At 38.2% G+C, this 16,247-nt stretch overlaps 1 protein-coding gene and 1 long non-coding RNA gene across 2 annotated transcripts in view; both read left to right on the top strand.

Moving 5' to 3' along the window:
• The window catches only part of LOC149690982 (uncharacterized), a 238,163-nt gene that overhangs the window by 11,316 nt on the left and 210,600 nt on the right, over nt 1–16,247 (top strand). The gene's annotated exons all lie outside the window — the stretch shown is intronic.
• On the top strand, nt 4,936–7,158 carry LOC149690985 (uncharacterized). The gene is made up of 4 exons (XM_089869516.1): nt 4,936–4,985; nt 5,098–5,226; nt 6,053–6,599; nt 6,679–7,158. Exons 1-4 carry the CDS (start codon nt 4,936–4,938, stop codon nt 6,748–6,750), a joined length of 798 nt encoding a protein of 265 aa, XP_089725642.1. The 3' UTR covers nt 6,751–7,158.

A 16,247-nucleotide genomic window follows, 5' to 3' on the forward strand; every position in this document is an offset into this window, starting at 1 on the left:
TTTTTAGGTTCTTGTGGGTACTTGAGGGTGCTTGTAGGTACTTGAGGGTGCTTGTAGGTACTTGAGGGTGCTTGTAGGTACTTGAGGGTGCTTGTGGGTACTTGTGGGTGTTTGTAGGTACTTGTGGGTGTTTGTAGGTACTTGTGGGTGCTTGTAGGTACTTGTGGGTGTTTGCAGGTACTTGTGGGTGCTTGTAGGTACTTGTGGATGTTTGTGGGTGTTTGTAGGTACTTGTGGGTGTTTGTAGGTACTTGTGGGTGCTTGTAGGTACTTGTGGGTGCTTGTAGGTACTTGTGGGTGCTTGTAGGTACTTGTGGGTGCTTGCAGGTACTTGTGGGTGCTTGCAGGTACTTGTGGGTGTTTGTAGGTACTTGCGCGTGTTTGTAGGTACTTCTGCGTGTTTGTAGGTACTTGTGCGTGTTTGTAGGTACTTGTGGGTGTTTGTAGGTACTTGTGGGTGTTTGTAGGTACTTGTGGGTGTTTGTAGGTACTTGTGGGTGCTTGTAGGTACTTGTGGGTGTTTGTAGGTACTTGTGGGTGTTTGTAGGTACTTGTGCGTGTTTGTAGGTACTTGTGGGTGTTTGTAGGTACTTGTGGGTGCTTGTAGGTACTTGTAGGTACTTGTGGGTGCTTGTGGGTGTTTGTAGGTTCTTTTGGGTGTTTGTAGGTACTTGTGGGTACTTGAGGGTACTTGTGGGTACTTGAGGGTGCTTGTAGGTACTTGAGGGTGCTTGTAGGTACTTGAGGGTGTTTGTAGGTACTTGTGGGTGTTTGCCGGTACTTGTGGGTGTTTGCCGGTACTTGTTGGTGTTTGCCGGTACTTGTGGGTGTTTGCAGGTACTTGTGGGTGTTTTCAGGTACTTGTGGGTGTTTGCAGGTACTTGTGGGTGTTTGCAGGTACTTGTGGGTGTTTGTAGGTACTTGAGGGTGCTTGTAGGTACTTGTGGGTGTTTGTAGGTACTTGTGGCTGCTTGTAGGTACTTGTGGGTGTTTGTAGGTACTTGTGGGTGCTTGTAGGTACTTGTGGGTGCATGTAGGTACTTGTGGGTGCTTGCCCCGGGTGCTTGTGGGTACTTGCCCCGTGCGCTTGTGGGTACTTGCCCCGGGTGCTTGTGGGTACTTGCCCCGGGTGCTTGTGGGCACTTGCCCCGGGTGCTTGTTTTGAAAATGTAAAACTGTTTCTTAACATCCTTAATTAAAATGAAGACTGAAGGAACAGATATTAATCAAAAATGTCTTGATTAGAATCAAGTCCTAAAAAGTATCGATAAGACTGAGCTTATCACTTGACTGAAGGATCAGATATTAATTTTTCTTTTTAATTGAAACTTAAAGGCATGCTTAAGAAAAAACAACGTTCCATTACCGTTTTCCGTTGAAATAACTTATTTTACAAGTAATCAATTTCAAAAATTTACTTATCTCGGGTTTTCGGGCCATGGCCAACTTAGATTACCGGTGGTAGAAGGCCTGCCAACTTCACCCGAGCCCCATGTTAAAAAACGACTAGCAAAATCGCCCCTAGTTCCGACTTTCGCCGTTAGGTGCGCTGCCAACCCAGTTTTCCTCCTAATGCTTTTTCTATGGGAAAAAAAATCGGAAGTGGACTCGGTTTAAGAGCATTTTTAATACATTTACCGATCTTTTTCGTGGTCGAATTTTAAATGAGAAGTCAAGTAAGTTTTAATTTATATTTTGAGACCAATTTCATAATATTCCGTCCGTTATTTGACGAGTAATCAACATTCAAAGTTGGGGTTGTTTTTAAGGCGGAGAAATGCGCCGTTTAGCGTTAAGCCTCGGTCTTGAAGGAAGTTTACATTAAGTTTTAATGGCGCCGTTGGACGAAGGCTTAGGTTTTCCGAGAAATTTAATTTCTCCGCCTTAAAAACAACCCCAACTTTGAATGTTGATTACTCGTCAAATAACGGACGGAAAATTATGAAATTGGTCTCAAAATATAAATTAAAACTTACTTGACTTCTCATTTAAAATTCGGCCACGAAAAAGATCGGTAAATGTATTAAAAATGCTCTTAAACCGAGTCCACTTCCGATTTTTTTTCCCCATAGAAAAAGCATTATGAGGAAAACTGGGTTGGTAGCGCACCTAACGGCGAAAGTCGGAACTAGGGGTGATTTTGCTAGTCGTTTTTTAACATGGGGCTCGGGTAAAGCTGGTAGGCCTTCTACCACCGGTAATCTAAGTTGGCCATGTTCGGGCACAATTCCATTCCCCCAAAACATTTTATCATTACATTAATTACTTTTTAGAGATAACATGTCAAAATAAGCTTTAAAACAATAAAAACCTGAATGAGCGGTCTGTTTAGCCATGACCAAAACCTTCAAATCAGCGTTGCTAATGTTAGAAAGTGGATTTTCCCACTTCCATTTTAAAAATTTGCCGCATTTCCCACACCCCCTCTTTTACAGTCATATTTATCTGGACTATTTTATCATACTAAGTTTAATATGGAATATCACTCCGCATAGTTTTGACAATATGTACAAATGCTATAGAGCTTTAAAATTCTCAAAATATGCTTTCTTTTTTTTTTCAGTGCCAAACTTAAAATCACCGAATTTATTTCAAAATGTCGCTTGAAATTATTAAGCCGGATAAAATTTTCGAAAATGCACTAATTTTTACTGTGCAGTTAAAATTAGTACATTTTCGAAAATTTTGCACTGTTAACCCCTGAACAGGAAAATTCCGACATTTGATTGATCTCGGAAAAATATTACTTTTTCCCCACAGAGCCTAAAACCAAACCTAAATTTCCCACGATGTGGGAAATTACCCACACATTGGCAACACTGCTTTAAAAACTTACAACAAGCACCCTTTCGAGACATGTTCTGAACAAATTAGTGCTTAACACGCTAATAGTACGACCACGGAGAATTTATGTAAACTGTAGTTGAAATATATTCATGTGCGACCTGCGGCACTGAATGGTCTATAACCATTGTTTGAAACTAGAGAGAAAAATAGTGAGCAGCATTAATCATGTCCTGAGCTATGAGAATGAACTGTTGACTGAAGTACACTAGACATTACATCATTTTGCATAACCACGAGTAAAAATCTAACTGTCCCTACTTAATTTTCCGCCATTGTTTTAAAACTTATCCACTGCGAAGCATGCCGGGCACAAATGGGGGAACCTTTTAAAACTCAATGTCATACACGTACTCTCTCAAAAGTAATTAATGTAATGATAAAATGTTTTGGGGGAATGGAATTGTGCCCGAAAACCCGAGATAAGTAAATTTTTGAAATTGATTACTTGTAAAATAAGTTATTTCAACGGAAAACGGTAATGGAACGTTGTTTTTTCTTAAGCATGCCTTTAAGTTTCAATTAAAAAGAAAAATTAATATCTGATCCTTCAGTCAAGTGATAAGCTCAGTCTTATCGATACTTTTTAGGACTTGATTCTAATCAAGACATTTTTGATTAATTGTTGATGTTGTTTTGATAGCATCGTTGAAGAACTCTCAACAATTGGACGGTTTTGACTAGTAGGCGTTGGAGGGAGAGGATTTTGATTATTTGAAGGCGTTGGAAGATTTTGATTAGTTGAAGGCGTTGGATGATTTTGATTAGTTGAAGGCATTGGATGATTTTGATTAGTTGAAGACGTTGGATGATTTTGATAAGTTGAAAGCGTTGGATGATTTTGATTAGTTGAAAGCGTTGGATGATTTTGATTAGTTAAAGCAGCTGCGGGATTTTGACTAGTAGAAGTCCCCTGAATTGACATTTCGTTTGTTCTCTTTTTATTTTCAGCATATCTTGCTCGTCTGCGGGCATTTAGCCGTTCTCTTTTTTCGCTAGTTGCAGGCATTGGATGATTTTGATTAGATAAAGCAGTTGCGGGATTTTGACTAGTAAAAGGCCCCTGAATTGACATTTCGTTTGTTCCCTTTTTATTTTCAGCATATCTTGCTCGTCTGCGGGCATTTAGCCGTTCTCTTTTTTCGCTAATTGCAGGATTTTGACTAGTAGTTGAAGGTGTTGGAGGATTAGTTGCAGGATTTTGATTAGTTGAAGGCGTTGGATGATTTTGATTAGTTGAAGCCGTTGGATGATTTTGATTAGTTGAAGCCGTTGGATGATTTTGATTAGTTAAAGCAGTTGCAAGATTTTGACTAGTAGAAGGCCCCTGAAAGGACATTTCATTTCTTTTTTCGCTAGTTGCAGGATTGTCACTAGTAGAAGGCCCCTGAATGGACATTTCATTTGTTCTCATTTTATTTTCAGCGTATCTTGCTCGTCTGCGTGCATTTATGTTTTCTCTATGAGGGTTTTGACTAGTTGAAGGCGTTGAAGGATTTTGACAAGTAGAAGGTCCCTGACCGGACATTTCGTTTATTTTCCTTTTATTTTCAACATATCTTGCTCGTCTGCGGGCATTTAGGCTTTCTCTTTTTTCGCTAGTTGGAGGATTTTGACTAGTAGAACAGTTATCACAGTTTGGAGTTGGAGGATTTTGACTAGTAGAACAGTTATCACAGTTTCGATCGACACGCAGCCTTTTAAACCTTGTATTTCCGTTTTCTATATATTGAGGTAACCTTACAATTCCATTTTCTGACACCTCATTTGTATTGGAAGCCATTTGAAAAGCAGTGAGGCCTTCTGCAAAATAACCTAAAAGAACCTAACGAAGAGCTAAAAAAGCGGTCTTCTTCTACCGCAGGCTTAAAATGATGTTAATGATGATGTTTAAATTATTGAAGCGGTCTTCTTATACCGCAGGCTTAAAATGATGTAAATGATTGAGTTATAAGGCTTAAAAATACTTAAAATGATGTTAATGATGATGTTTAAATGATTGAAGCGGTCTTCTTATACCGCAGGCTTAAAATTATGTTAATGATAATGTTTAAATGATTGAGTTATAAGGCTTAAAATTTAAATGTTTAAATGATAGGATATGTTGTATTGCTAAGTAAGAAAGGCGGCAAAGGCCCAATGTAAATTGTTAAAATTAAGCACAGATTATGAGTCCTATCTCCTATTATAATAAAGCAATAAATATGAAATAAAATTAAAAATTAGCTTATCTCGCTGCATTAATTAATGTAGAAATCGCATTAAGAAGAGTAGCTCCACAGTCAATAATTCACATCGAAAACAGACTTGCAGGAGCGAGAAAACGCCGAGTGCAGAGGAAGTGAGATGGAGTCTCATGGAGAAACCGTTAGCCAGTTCAGGGCCGGAAATAAGCACTGGACATTGTCCAATAAAAAATCCTTATTTTCCAATTTCAAATATTTTTATTTCATATTATTTAAAATAAATAATTAAAATTTAAAATAATATTTTTTAAATATATTTAAAATTATTTTTCATATTACTAATGGTGATATGAAAATTAACACATTTTTACTTGAATCGTCTTATCATACACTGGCGACATCTCGTATATTTTAGCGAAATCAACACCTGGCATTTTCCAAAATATATTTAAAATTATATTTCAAATTACTATTTAAAATATTATTTTTAAAATAAATATAAATTTTTAACTAAAATTTCAAGTGAGGCTCGAACGCACGAGTCTGGATTTTAAAAGAATCCAAGAGGATAAATTTGTCGAGCGCTTTACCAACTGGGCTACGACTACCTCTGCGATCTCCCTTCTGTTTGCGTACTGTATACATATTCTAAAGGTAGAGTTGACTGACAGCTGAGGGTGAAAATTAAGGTGGGGTTTTCGACGCCGTCCAATAAGCGGTGTGACGAAGACGAAACGAAGGAGGAGTTAAGACGAAAGGAAGGAGGAGTTAAACTCTCGTATATGCTCCACATAAATTTTTTCGCCATCTACCGATGGGCGCAAAAATTAAAAATTATAAAAGGCAGGGCTATTCAGTCACTTTAGACTTATTATTTTTAAATTGGCATTCTAAAACTGAAGTATAAAAGGCAGGAAGAATTTTATTTTTTCTTCATTCCTCCAGTTGCCCCCCAACTCATTACAGACATTAGTAATCTACTCTCAGTTTTAAACTTTTTATTTATTTGGTTTTACGGAAAGAGGAAAACGAAAATTGTTATTTGGTGGCTACGCGTACGTTCGTGAGAAGGATTCCGTTGACAAAACCTATTGGCAATGCGAAGACAAAAGTAATTGCAAGGCAAGAGCTCATACGAAACGCAACTCTTCCGGTGGTGACCAGGTTCATTTACGTTCAGAACATTCGCATCAACCAGACGCCACCAGAAAAGAAATCCTAAATGCCGTGAACGAAACTAAGACTCAAGCAATCCTAACGCAAGAATCCTGCCACCAAATCGTAACGACAGCCATAAACCGTGTAAGTCTGGCCGCGGCGCCCCATATACCAAAAGTGCCCACCTTAAAAAGGAATATACAACGTCAAAGACAAGGAAACGCACCTCCATTACCAAATAGCCTGCAAGAACTCCAAATTCCTGAAGAATATCAAAGAACTGCAGACGGAAACGTGTTTTTGATGTACGATTCTGGTCCGGGACGCAACCGTATTCTCCTATTTTCAACAGGGAGTAACCTTGATGTCCTGCTTGATGCAGTGAACTGGTTCGCTGACGGTACGTTCAAGGTAATTTGATCGTTCACCTTTTTTATATGCTATTTATAGATCTACCTAAATATAATTACGATTTTGTGTTCCTTTTAAGGTGTCTCCAAACCTATATTATCAATTGTACACCTTGCACGCTTTCATCTCAACCAGCGCCTACATACCATAGTTGGACGTTTTGCTCAAACTGAACCCTTAACCTATTTAAAAAGTATCGCCCACAACTTGGCCCATTAGTTTTGAAAGTAATTTCAATTATTTTAACTTATTGTATTAACTACAATAAAAAATTTATTATATTGTTCCTCTATTCGTGAAAAACAGCGTTATTCTTTCGGTAAACAAGGAGTACAATTCACCGAATTGTCGTTCCGTCAGTTGTCCTACTCTCCGAATTGTCTTTCACCCAGTTGTCGTTTTCACCGAATTGTCATTCCCCCAATTGTCGGATTCACCCAATCGTCTTTCACCCAATTGTCGCGTTCACCGAATTGTCTTTCACCCAGTTGTCGTGCTCCGAGTTGTCGTTCTCCGAATTGTCATTCTCCGAATTGTCGTGATCCCGTACTACTACTACTACTACGAGAATGACAACAGGGCATATCAAACTAAGAGCCTCATCGTATACTACGATGTGGCTAAAAACACTTGATGGTGATGTTTCGATCGTCTAGCTTGCGGCGAGTTAAAATTATTACAAAACTATAATTTCTTCTGCAAGCCTAACATCATGATTCAATTAATTTCCTTTGATTTGAGTTTGTGCTTCAAGGTACAAAACTTTACTTGAATATTGATTTTAAGTTGTAGCCTGGCTATTTAAGTTTAGAACCTGACTGAATAGCTGTCAGTAATTGATGATGAACGCGCAGCCCAATCCACTTTACGCAGAAGGCTGAAAATTTGCATAGACCTTATACTCTTAGAAAATAAGATAGATTTTTCCAATACAAAGCTTGCGGTCCACAGTACAGATTAAACCTGATTAAACAAAATAAGCAATTAAAGATAATTAAACAAAATTAGCAATTAAAGATAATTAAACAAAATTAGCAATTAAAGATAATTAAACAAAATTAGCAATTAAAGATAATTAAACAAAACTAGCAATTAAAGCAAATTAAACAAAATAAGCAATTATAGATAATTAAACAAAATAAGCAAAAAAAAGATAATTAAACAAAATAAGCAAAAAAAAAGATAATTAAACAAAATAAGCAATTAAAGATAATTAAACAAAATAAGCAAATATAGATAATTAAACAAAATAAGCAATTATAGATAATTAAACAAAATAAGCAATTAAAGATAATTAAACAAAATAATCAATTATAGATAATCAAACAAAATAAACAATTAAAGATAATTAAACAAAATAAGCAATTAAAGATAATTACCAATTATAGGTTATTAAACTAGATTACATATTATAAATAATTAAACTAGATTACATATTATAAATAATTAAACTGGATTACCAATTAAAGGTAATTAAATTAGATTACCAATTAAAGATAATTAAATTAGATTACCAATTAAAGATAATTATAATATATTACCAATTAAAGATAATTAAATAATATTTCCAGTTAAAGCTAATTAAACTAGATTACCGATTAAAGATAATGAAACTAGATTAACCATTAAAATAATTAGACAAGAATAACAATGTCTATGAAATCTGTTTTTACTCGAGTCTAGTCTATAACATCTGTTTGTGCACAAGTCGCCACTCGACCTCAACCTCGGATCCCGCACCTCTGATACTCAGCATACCTCGCCGAAGCTTCCCTTGGCGCCATACACCCCTTCAGGGGCGAATTTTGCCCTGCTTTCAAGCCCGAATGCTCGTCCGGTTGGCATTCCACATCCGCGCACTCCCGCTGACTTTCATCAGTACCCACCTCCGGTGGGATGGAATCCTCATGCTCCTCCTCGTTTCGGTTTCCAGCATCCTCTTCCGGTATTTCGGGTCTTACCGGGCGTGTAAACGTATTTCGCTCCCCCCCGTGCCTCGCCGTTTCGTCCTAGCCCGTCCCTCTACTTACAGTTCCTTCGAGCCTTAGGCCCTAATGGCGTTGTAGTTCCCTCTCTTCCCCCAATCGCTCCCTGTTTCAACCTGGGCCTCACCTCGGCCTTACTCACCAACGTGCGTAGTCTAAATACTCGCTACAAACTCTCCGAACTTGCCTTGTTAGTGTGCAACATGGCCTCTCCCTGGTCGCTATTACCTTTGTGGTCCCCAGAGGTCCCTGAGAGTGAGTACCTCCTTTCGGGTTTAACTTTTTACCGTCAAGATCGCATTTCGAGTGATTACGGTAGTGTCGCCCTTTATTTACTCTCGTCCCTAACGGCCTGTAAAATTTGATTCCAGGACATTGAATTACAAAACTTTACTCCTCATTTGGAGGGTTTAGATATTTTGCTTGTCCTAGTGACACAGCCCAACTTCTCGGTTATAGTTAGCCTCGTGTACCGCTCTAATAATGTGATGTACAACAACCACGAACTGCTGCTCAAGTTCCAAACTGTGATAGTCAAGTATTGTGATACGAAAAACTATTTGTTCCTATTACTCGGGGACTTTAACTACCCCAACATTGATTGGTCTACCTCTACGCCAACCGCAGGAGCCTGCCGTTTCACATAGCAATTCTGTGATATCACAAAGACTGCCTAATTGACTCAGATTGTTAACTTTGCCACTCGCGATGGCGAAGCATTCTGTACTGATAATGTACTTGATCTCATTTTTAGTTCCGATACGCCGTAGTAAAGAGCGACCATGGTTCCGTGCTTTTTAATATTGTTTTAGCGAATGCTAAACCCATATACGTCCCTTAGCCTAATTTTTTAAGGGGGATTATGCCGCGTTCGGTCACTATCTGTCCACGGTTGACTGGTCCCTCCTTTTGTGCCAGGCTGACATTGACGCCAATTGGCCCGCCTTTCACAATGTCCTAAACTACGGTATTCAGCCTTATCCCACTCACTTAACCACGTGTAACTGTCTCGGTAGCAAATCGCACCCAATTAAGTCGCTCTTACAAAGCAAAGGCCTGGCTTCGTTTACGTAATGCCAAGAAGCGTGCAGCCTCCTCATCCACAGTGGTGAAACTTCGCAATGCCTATTGTGCGGCTCGCAACGCACACACTACCCTTTGTGTGGCTTGGGAGTAATAGCCGGCGCCAGCGCCGGAATCAGTCATGGAACCATCGGTGAACCAAATAGTTTCACCCCCAGGGCCAAGAGGCAGCAGGTTAGTCCACTCGTCCCGACTGGGAAAGTGGATGCTGAAAGGCTTAGTGAAATCAAAACTGGTAACGGTTTTGTTAGAGCACATCGTTAACGATGGCTTGAATGCGGCGTACTCCCGGAAGAGTTTGTTATGGCTGTAATCCCAAAGTCTTGGAACCCAACAGCCATTAATGTGGAGCCTCCTCCTCAATGAAAAGATGAAGAGGAAGCATGTCAAGGAGCTACTCCAGGGAAGCAGCTAGGGTCGATCTTATGGCTCCCGTAACACCGATGCAGGCAAGCCTTTGAAACTTGCGCACGGCAGCCTCCACCGTCTTGAGGCGGACCCTTGTCCGTAGGATAATATGGGTCTGATGATCTCAGTATAGAGCCAGTGAACAGCCTTGGGGTTGAGGCCCCAAGTCTGGCCGACAGAGCTCCTGGTCCTCCAGAAAAGCATTTTGGCCTTCTTGATGCACCGATCAAGATGCGGCTTCCATGTGAGTCTGCCGTTATGGTTACCTTCCTCTTCCTTCTTTGACTCTCCTTCTTATAAGTGCTCACTGCCTATGGCAATAGACCATTCCGGAAAATACATACAGAGAGTCCAACACACAGTGACGAGGACGCCATTGTGGTATTGCCCCTCGCTCCAAAAAGCAACACTAGCCAGAGCCTGAGTTCACTACAGGCGGAAGTTAACCAACTCGCACTGCGTCTACCGGTGCTTCTTGGCGATTGGGGGCATATTTCCCCTTCCGATAATATCAGAAGGGGATAATCGAAGAAGGTATTCTCCTAGTACTTCATTTATGTAACGTCATTCTTCCCAGGCTAACCCTTTAAGTTTGCTTTTCTGCTCATCAAACTTCGGATGGGCATCGAACTGTGAGGTGAAATCCCCAACAATCAACACGCAAACCTCGTCTTAGGGTGGGACAAAAAATCCACACGCGCGTCTTGGCAAACAGTTAAGCGCTAATAGATTAATGATGAGGGAACTATTTATCGTGTATGCGATTCGGTTTAGTAACCTTGCTCCAAATGTTTCGATGTTGGGAAGAATGACGTTACACTTACTCCGGTTTGACATACTTTTGATATTATTAACCTGAATTAAACCCTTGTGTCCCATTCGACCGAACGCGTTTCCCATTCAACCGAAAACAGCCCAAATGTGCGATTTTGGAAAAATATATATCAAACTTTAAAAAGCAAACGTTTTCACTTTTTTTAAGGAATTCTTTTTACCCTACAGTTTTCGTTGTGTATATAAATTAATGTTTGAAATGCAAAATTTAATTTTAAGAGTTATTGATAAAGGAGAGAATTGCATTGTTTTGGAAAATGTGGCAGCTAATTAGTAGGAGAATATTTTGGAAAAGGTGGCAGCTATTTATTAGGAGAATATTTTGGAAAAGGTGGGAAAAAATTAATAGGAGAATATTCTGGAAAAAGTGGCAACGAATTATTGGAACCATTTTTTGGAAAAGGTGGCTGCTAACTATTAGAAGAATATTTTGGAAAAGGTAGCAGCTAATTAGTAGGAGAATGTTTTGGACAAGGTGGCAGCTAATTAATAGGATAATAACCTAACCTAATCAAACTTACAATTTCCTTCTCTGGGTTTCAACCCGAGCCTCTGAATTAAAAGCCTGATATTCTACCATGCTGCTGCGGTGATTCGAAATCCTCACAGACATTTTAATTAACTAATTCTTTCAAATAAATTCCCATTCAGCAGAGACCCGACATTGGGCTGGAAATTTAAATGTATTCTCCATAAAAAACCAAAAGGCGGTTTCGGTCCAATGGGACTATACCAATTAAACTGCGAGCAGCGGAGCCTTTTCTCAACAGAGGCATTGCAGAGGGAAAGCGAAAAACATCGTCTATGGTGTCGAAAGGCGGGGCTTCCGATTTGCAGGAAATCTGTGACGTTATTTCCGAAGATACGAACACTAATAAAATGAATGATGCCAGACTCACCAAATTAGTGACTTATCTAAGTATACCGATGACAAAAGTAAAAAAAAAAATCCAGTCCCTCCCCCCACCCAAAAAAACCTAGGGGTTTTATTGGGTTTTACCCTACATAAAAAAAACTCAATAAAACTTATACCTATGATCTTCAATTTTGATGAATTTCAATACTAGAATAATTTCATTTTAAAGATGGTGTGAGATATGTTTCACATTCAAAAGGATTAATAATAATTTATTTTTTATGAAACATTTTAAGACTTTTTTAACCAAGCATTGACTTTTGAAAGGTAATTTCTGCAATTCACTCGACTGGAAAAGATAAAAACCGAAAACCCAATAAAACCCGGTGGGCTGTGTTTTTTAAAATAAAACCCATGTTTTTTTCGAACCCTGGGAAAAAACTATTGAATTGCACCAAGTATAAAATGAAAGGTTTTGAAATTTTCATAAACAACATGTGATAACAATCAAATCGTACAAACTTACATTTCGAAATGGTGCTCTATAGTAAACGTCCATTATATCTTCATTCGTTTTTCAATAGTTAAAGAGTATTTGCTCGACGTTTTTGATTTACTTACCATATGTACTTATTTTCTGGGTCTTATTCGTGGCCCCAGGGGAAGTTGAAGTAATCGAGGGACCCAACACACGGCCCCGACCCCCCAGAAGGTACGGGCCCAGGGGAAACTGACCAAATCTTCCACCCAACCCTTCACGGCAATGTTTAATTTTTCTCTCTATTCCCTGATATCTCTATTTCATCAGAGACCAGTCTTTCGACACTGCTTATATTATCTTGTCTGCTCTTTCGATTCCATTTTTAAATAACGATATTTATAATACTATTCTGGATACAAAGTTTTCATGAAGTCCTCAAATAGTTTATTTCTAGTTACTTTAAATATTTAATATTAACTGTTCAACAAAAGTAAAAAAATTGGTTGGGTTTCGATCCTTTTACAGAGTCGAAAAAGATGTGTATATTATGAGACAATAGAATAGTGTGAGACAGTTTATTTTAACCTTAGCGTGAAAGATTAAATAAAGAAGAATGTGGCGAAATAGAATTGCCTTCGACACAGAATAAGTTGAAAAACATATTTACTTCAGGGAGGGGAAACAAAACCGAGTTGTGCCTTATTATTTTATGCTTAATAAGTTTAATAAATTTGCATGAGTAAATGTGGTAGCGTGTCAAACAAATTAAGTTTAGGCCATGGTTTAAAACATTTCCTAATGTTCTGAAACAAAAAATAACAGAAATAATGGTCATTCCGTCCTTTAAGTGCACACAGAGCGCTAGTCATAATTCAGGGTCGAAAAAGTATCGATTGCTACAAAAGTTACGCAAGTCGTTGCTTATCAAATAGAACGTTTTTGACTCGAGTGTACACCTCAGGTTAGGCGTTTTTGGCGGTGTATTAGTAGACATTTTTGGAGACGTCGATGGTATAATATTTCACACGACAATACCATACCGGCTATTAAGTGAACATACAACATGAAATTAAACAATGTTGATAGTTGTTCGAGTTTAAATGGTGTCGCCTCCTCGTAATTTGTCACTTTTTCACATTTTTCGTAGTTTAACAGTTTCTTATTGATGTTACGGACGATGATGGCTTGCTCGTGAAGTCTGAGTATGCTAGATTAAAAAAAAATACTGTTTGAAAATTTCACGCCCAGCATTTTTTCAAAAAGAGAAGTTCATATCCCGCCTCGAATTACAAAGATGTAAAGCTTTGTTTAACTTAGGATAACTTTTTGAATTTTCTCTGGTATTAAAAACCAACAAACAAAAAGAAACCTTCGAGAAGTTTTGTTTTGACAAAGGGTCTGACATCAACTATTTAGCCTATCTTCTAGCATACGGAGCGATTTTTTCTATTCTCGCTTGTTCAGAACCTTTCAGACACACTTAGGTTCCTATGAACTTCCATGAGTTCGACCAAAAGTCTATAAAAAAAACCCTTTGAGGGTTCACCGTAAGTGGGTTTTTATAGACTTTTGGTTCGACAAATAGCTTCCACGATTTCATAAAAACAGCGGCGTTTTTCAAAACTGCTGTTTGGGAAATAGCACTCTTTAACTCGAGTTTAAAACAATTCTTAGCCCTACAGTTTACCTTATCTATTAAATACAGCTAGAACATCATACACTAACCGAACATAACCTTACCTGGCCTAATATTGTTGAGGTTGAAAAGAAAAAAAAAAACTAACCAACTATTGGGGTTCAAATAACAAAAACTACACCATCATAAACGACTGTGGTTTTTCTCATCCCGTTTGTACTGCTCTTTAGGGAACTGCTATTTGTAACGGTACGCCGTCTTTAGGAGAACCGCTATTTAGGGTTCCGTGGTTATGAGGAGCGCTATTATGGGATCATCTCCTACGGGAATTGCTTATATGAGAGCTTCCTGGCATTTTCAAAGACAAAAAATAAATGTCCATCTAGGGAAAATATGTAAGAAATTATGTGGTGGGGGTAGAATCGAGGTGTTTGGCTGTCTCAAAGCCAAAAAGAGTATGTACTTCGGGTGTCATTAATTCCTGATTCAAATAGTAATTTTGTTGCTTAATATCTAGAAATTCACGTTTCCACGTGACCTTACCAATCGTTAATTCGGCTGTATAATTCTTTAGAAAAATCTCTTCGTACGAGGAAAACCAGCAACATGGAAAAATAGGATTCGTTTGAGAAATTGAATTTTCTCTTTCCAGTGAAACTTCCACATAAAGGCGACATGATCGTTTTAAGAATAGTCTTAGAGTATAAAACTGCTGATTCTCCGGACCAAACTTCATCGTATAATTTTCGATCTGATAGCTCTTTTGCAGTAAGGTATTTGTTAACCATCGATTCGTCCAGACGTTTCACAAGATCATATTTTCCCATTTTTTGAAACGCCTGTGTATGTATTTTCATTAGCTTTCAAGTATATTGTTAAGTTTTTTACATTATATCAGTAGCAACAGAACTGACGTTGGTTCTAAGGACAGTTTTGTTACTTTTCGGGCAATTATTTTTAAAAAGGTGGGGTTATCAACCCCAAAATCCATATAACCCGTATGGGTGTATCTTGTATCAGCAGTTCCCGAAATAGCAACCATTATTCCAAAAAAAAGCGGAGTGGATCAAAACGTTTTGGGATATAGCAGTGTTTAACAAACGTTTTCAATAATTCTTAACCCAACAGTTTGCCATACCTATTAAGTACAACTATATAATCATACGCTAACATAGCCTAACCTTACCTGACCTAATACAATTGGGGTTCAAATAACCGAACCTAAACTGACCTAATACTAAAGAAGTTCAGATAACCTAACCTAAACCGACCTAACACTATTGGGGTTCAAATAATCGAAACAACTGACCTAATACTATTGGGGTTCAAATAACCGATCCTAAACTGACCTAATACTATTGGGGTTCAAATAAACGAACCTTAACTGACCTAATACTATTGGGGTTCAAATCACCGAACCTAAATTGACCTAATGCTATTGGTGTTCAAATCACCGAACCTAAATTTACCTAATGCTATTGGGGTTCAAATAACCGAACCTAAACTGACCCAATACTAAAGGGGTTCAAATAAACCAAATTAAAATACCTAACACTATTGGGGTTCAAATAAAAGAACCAAAAGAGACCTAACACTATTGGGGTTCGAATAACCGAACCGAAACTGACCTAATACTATTTAGGTTCAAATAACCAAACGTACAGCATCATAAACGACTATCGTTTTCTTTAGGGAACTGCTGTAACGGTACACCGCGTTTACGAGAACCATGCACTGCAAAGGTAACTGCCGTAACGGGCTAACTGCTAATACGGGAACCACTTTATGATGGCATCCCAACCTGTCTATTTGAAATAGTCCCGACAAATTCACAGCCTAGTAGGTAATGTAGTTTGGGTTGTGAGTTGATTATCAGTTAGTGAGGACTTCTTATTAATAATTATAACTTACACTCTTGTAAATTTTGTAATCGTCTCCCCTTCTAGCCCTAATAACGGTGTTTACAATCTTCGACAAATCTTCCAAATTATTAATAACATTCACTTCCGTTTCCTTTATAATCGATGACTTTATAGATCCAGAAAGCGCTTTCATCAAAACCATTATGAAGAAAATCCAACAGATAATTACAAGGCGAATATGTCGAAATGAATGACCAGGATTTGGAACGCCTATAACCAAAAATTATGAGAATCAGAAATGATTCATTACCGTGATGTTAGGCTCTCTATGAGCATATCAACGTGGTTTATAAATCATTCTATAACAAATGTTAGTGGTTTCACTTTTCAGAAACCAATTTTTGTTGTTCACGTCTCATCATCCTTTGCCTAAAACACATTTCTACACAAGGCGGGAAAGAAATATAAACCCCTTAGATTCGAGACGCAATGAAGAGTTTGTT

Source organism: Phalangium opilio, unplaced genomic scaffold (assembly GCF_054372755.1).
Source record: "Phalangium opilio isolate 3A_F unplaced genomic scaffold, DU_Popi_V2 ptg000026l_1, whole genome shotgun sequence".
Classification (NCBI taxonomy): domain Eukaryota; kingdom Metazoa; phylum Arthropoda; class Arachnida; order Opiliones; family Phalangiidae; genus Phalangium; species Phalangium opilio.

What these genes read in the sequence shown, in the direction of transcription:
- LOC149690985 (XM_089869516.1), top strand. Translation starts at nt 4,936, where the DNA reads ATGATAGGATATGTTGTATTGCTAAGTAAGAAAGGCGGCAAAGGCCCA. An exon ending in AAACCGTTAGCCAGTTCAGG is followed by an intron (nt 5,227 to 6,052) that starts GCCGGAAATAAG and finishes TTTTACGGAAAG; the next exon opens with AGGAAAACGAAAATTGTTAT. An exon ending in TCGCTGACGGTACGTTCAAG is followed by an intron (nt 6,600 to 6,678) that starts GTAATTTGATCG and finishes GTTCCTTTTAAG; the next exon opens with GTGTCTCCAAACCTATATTA.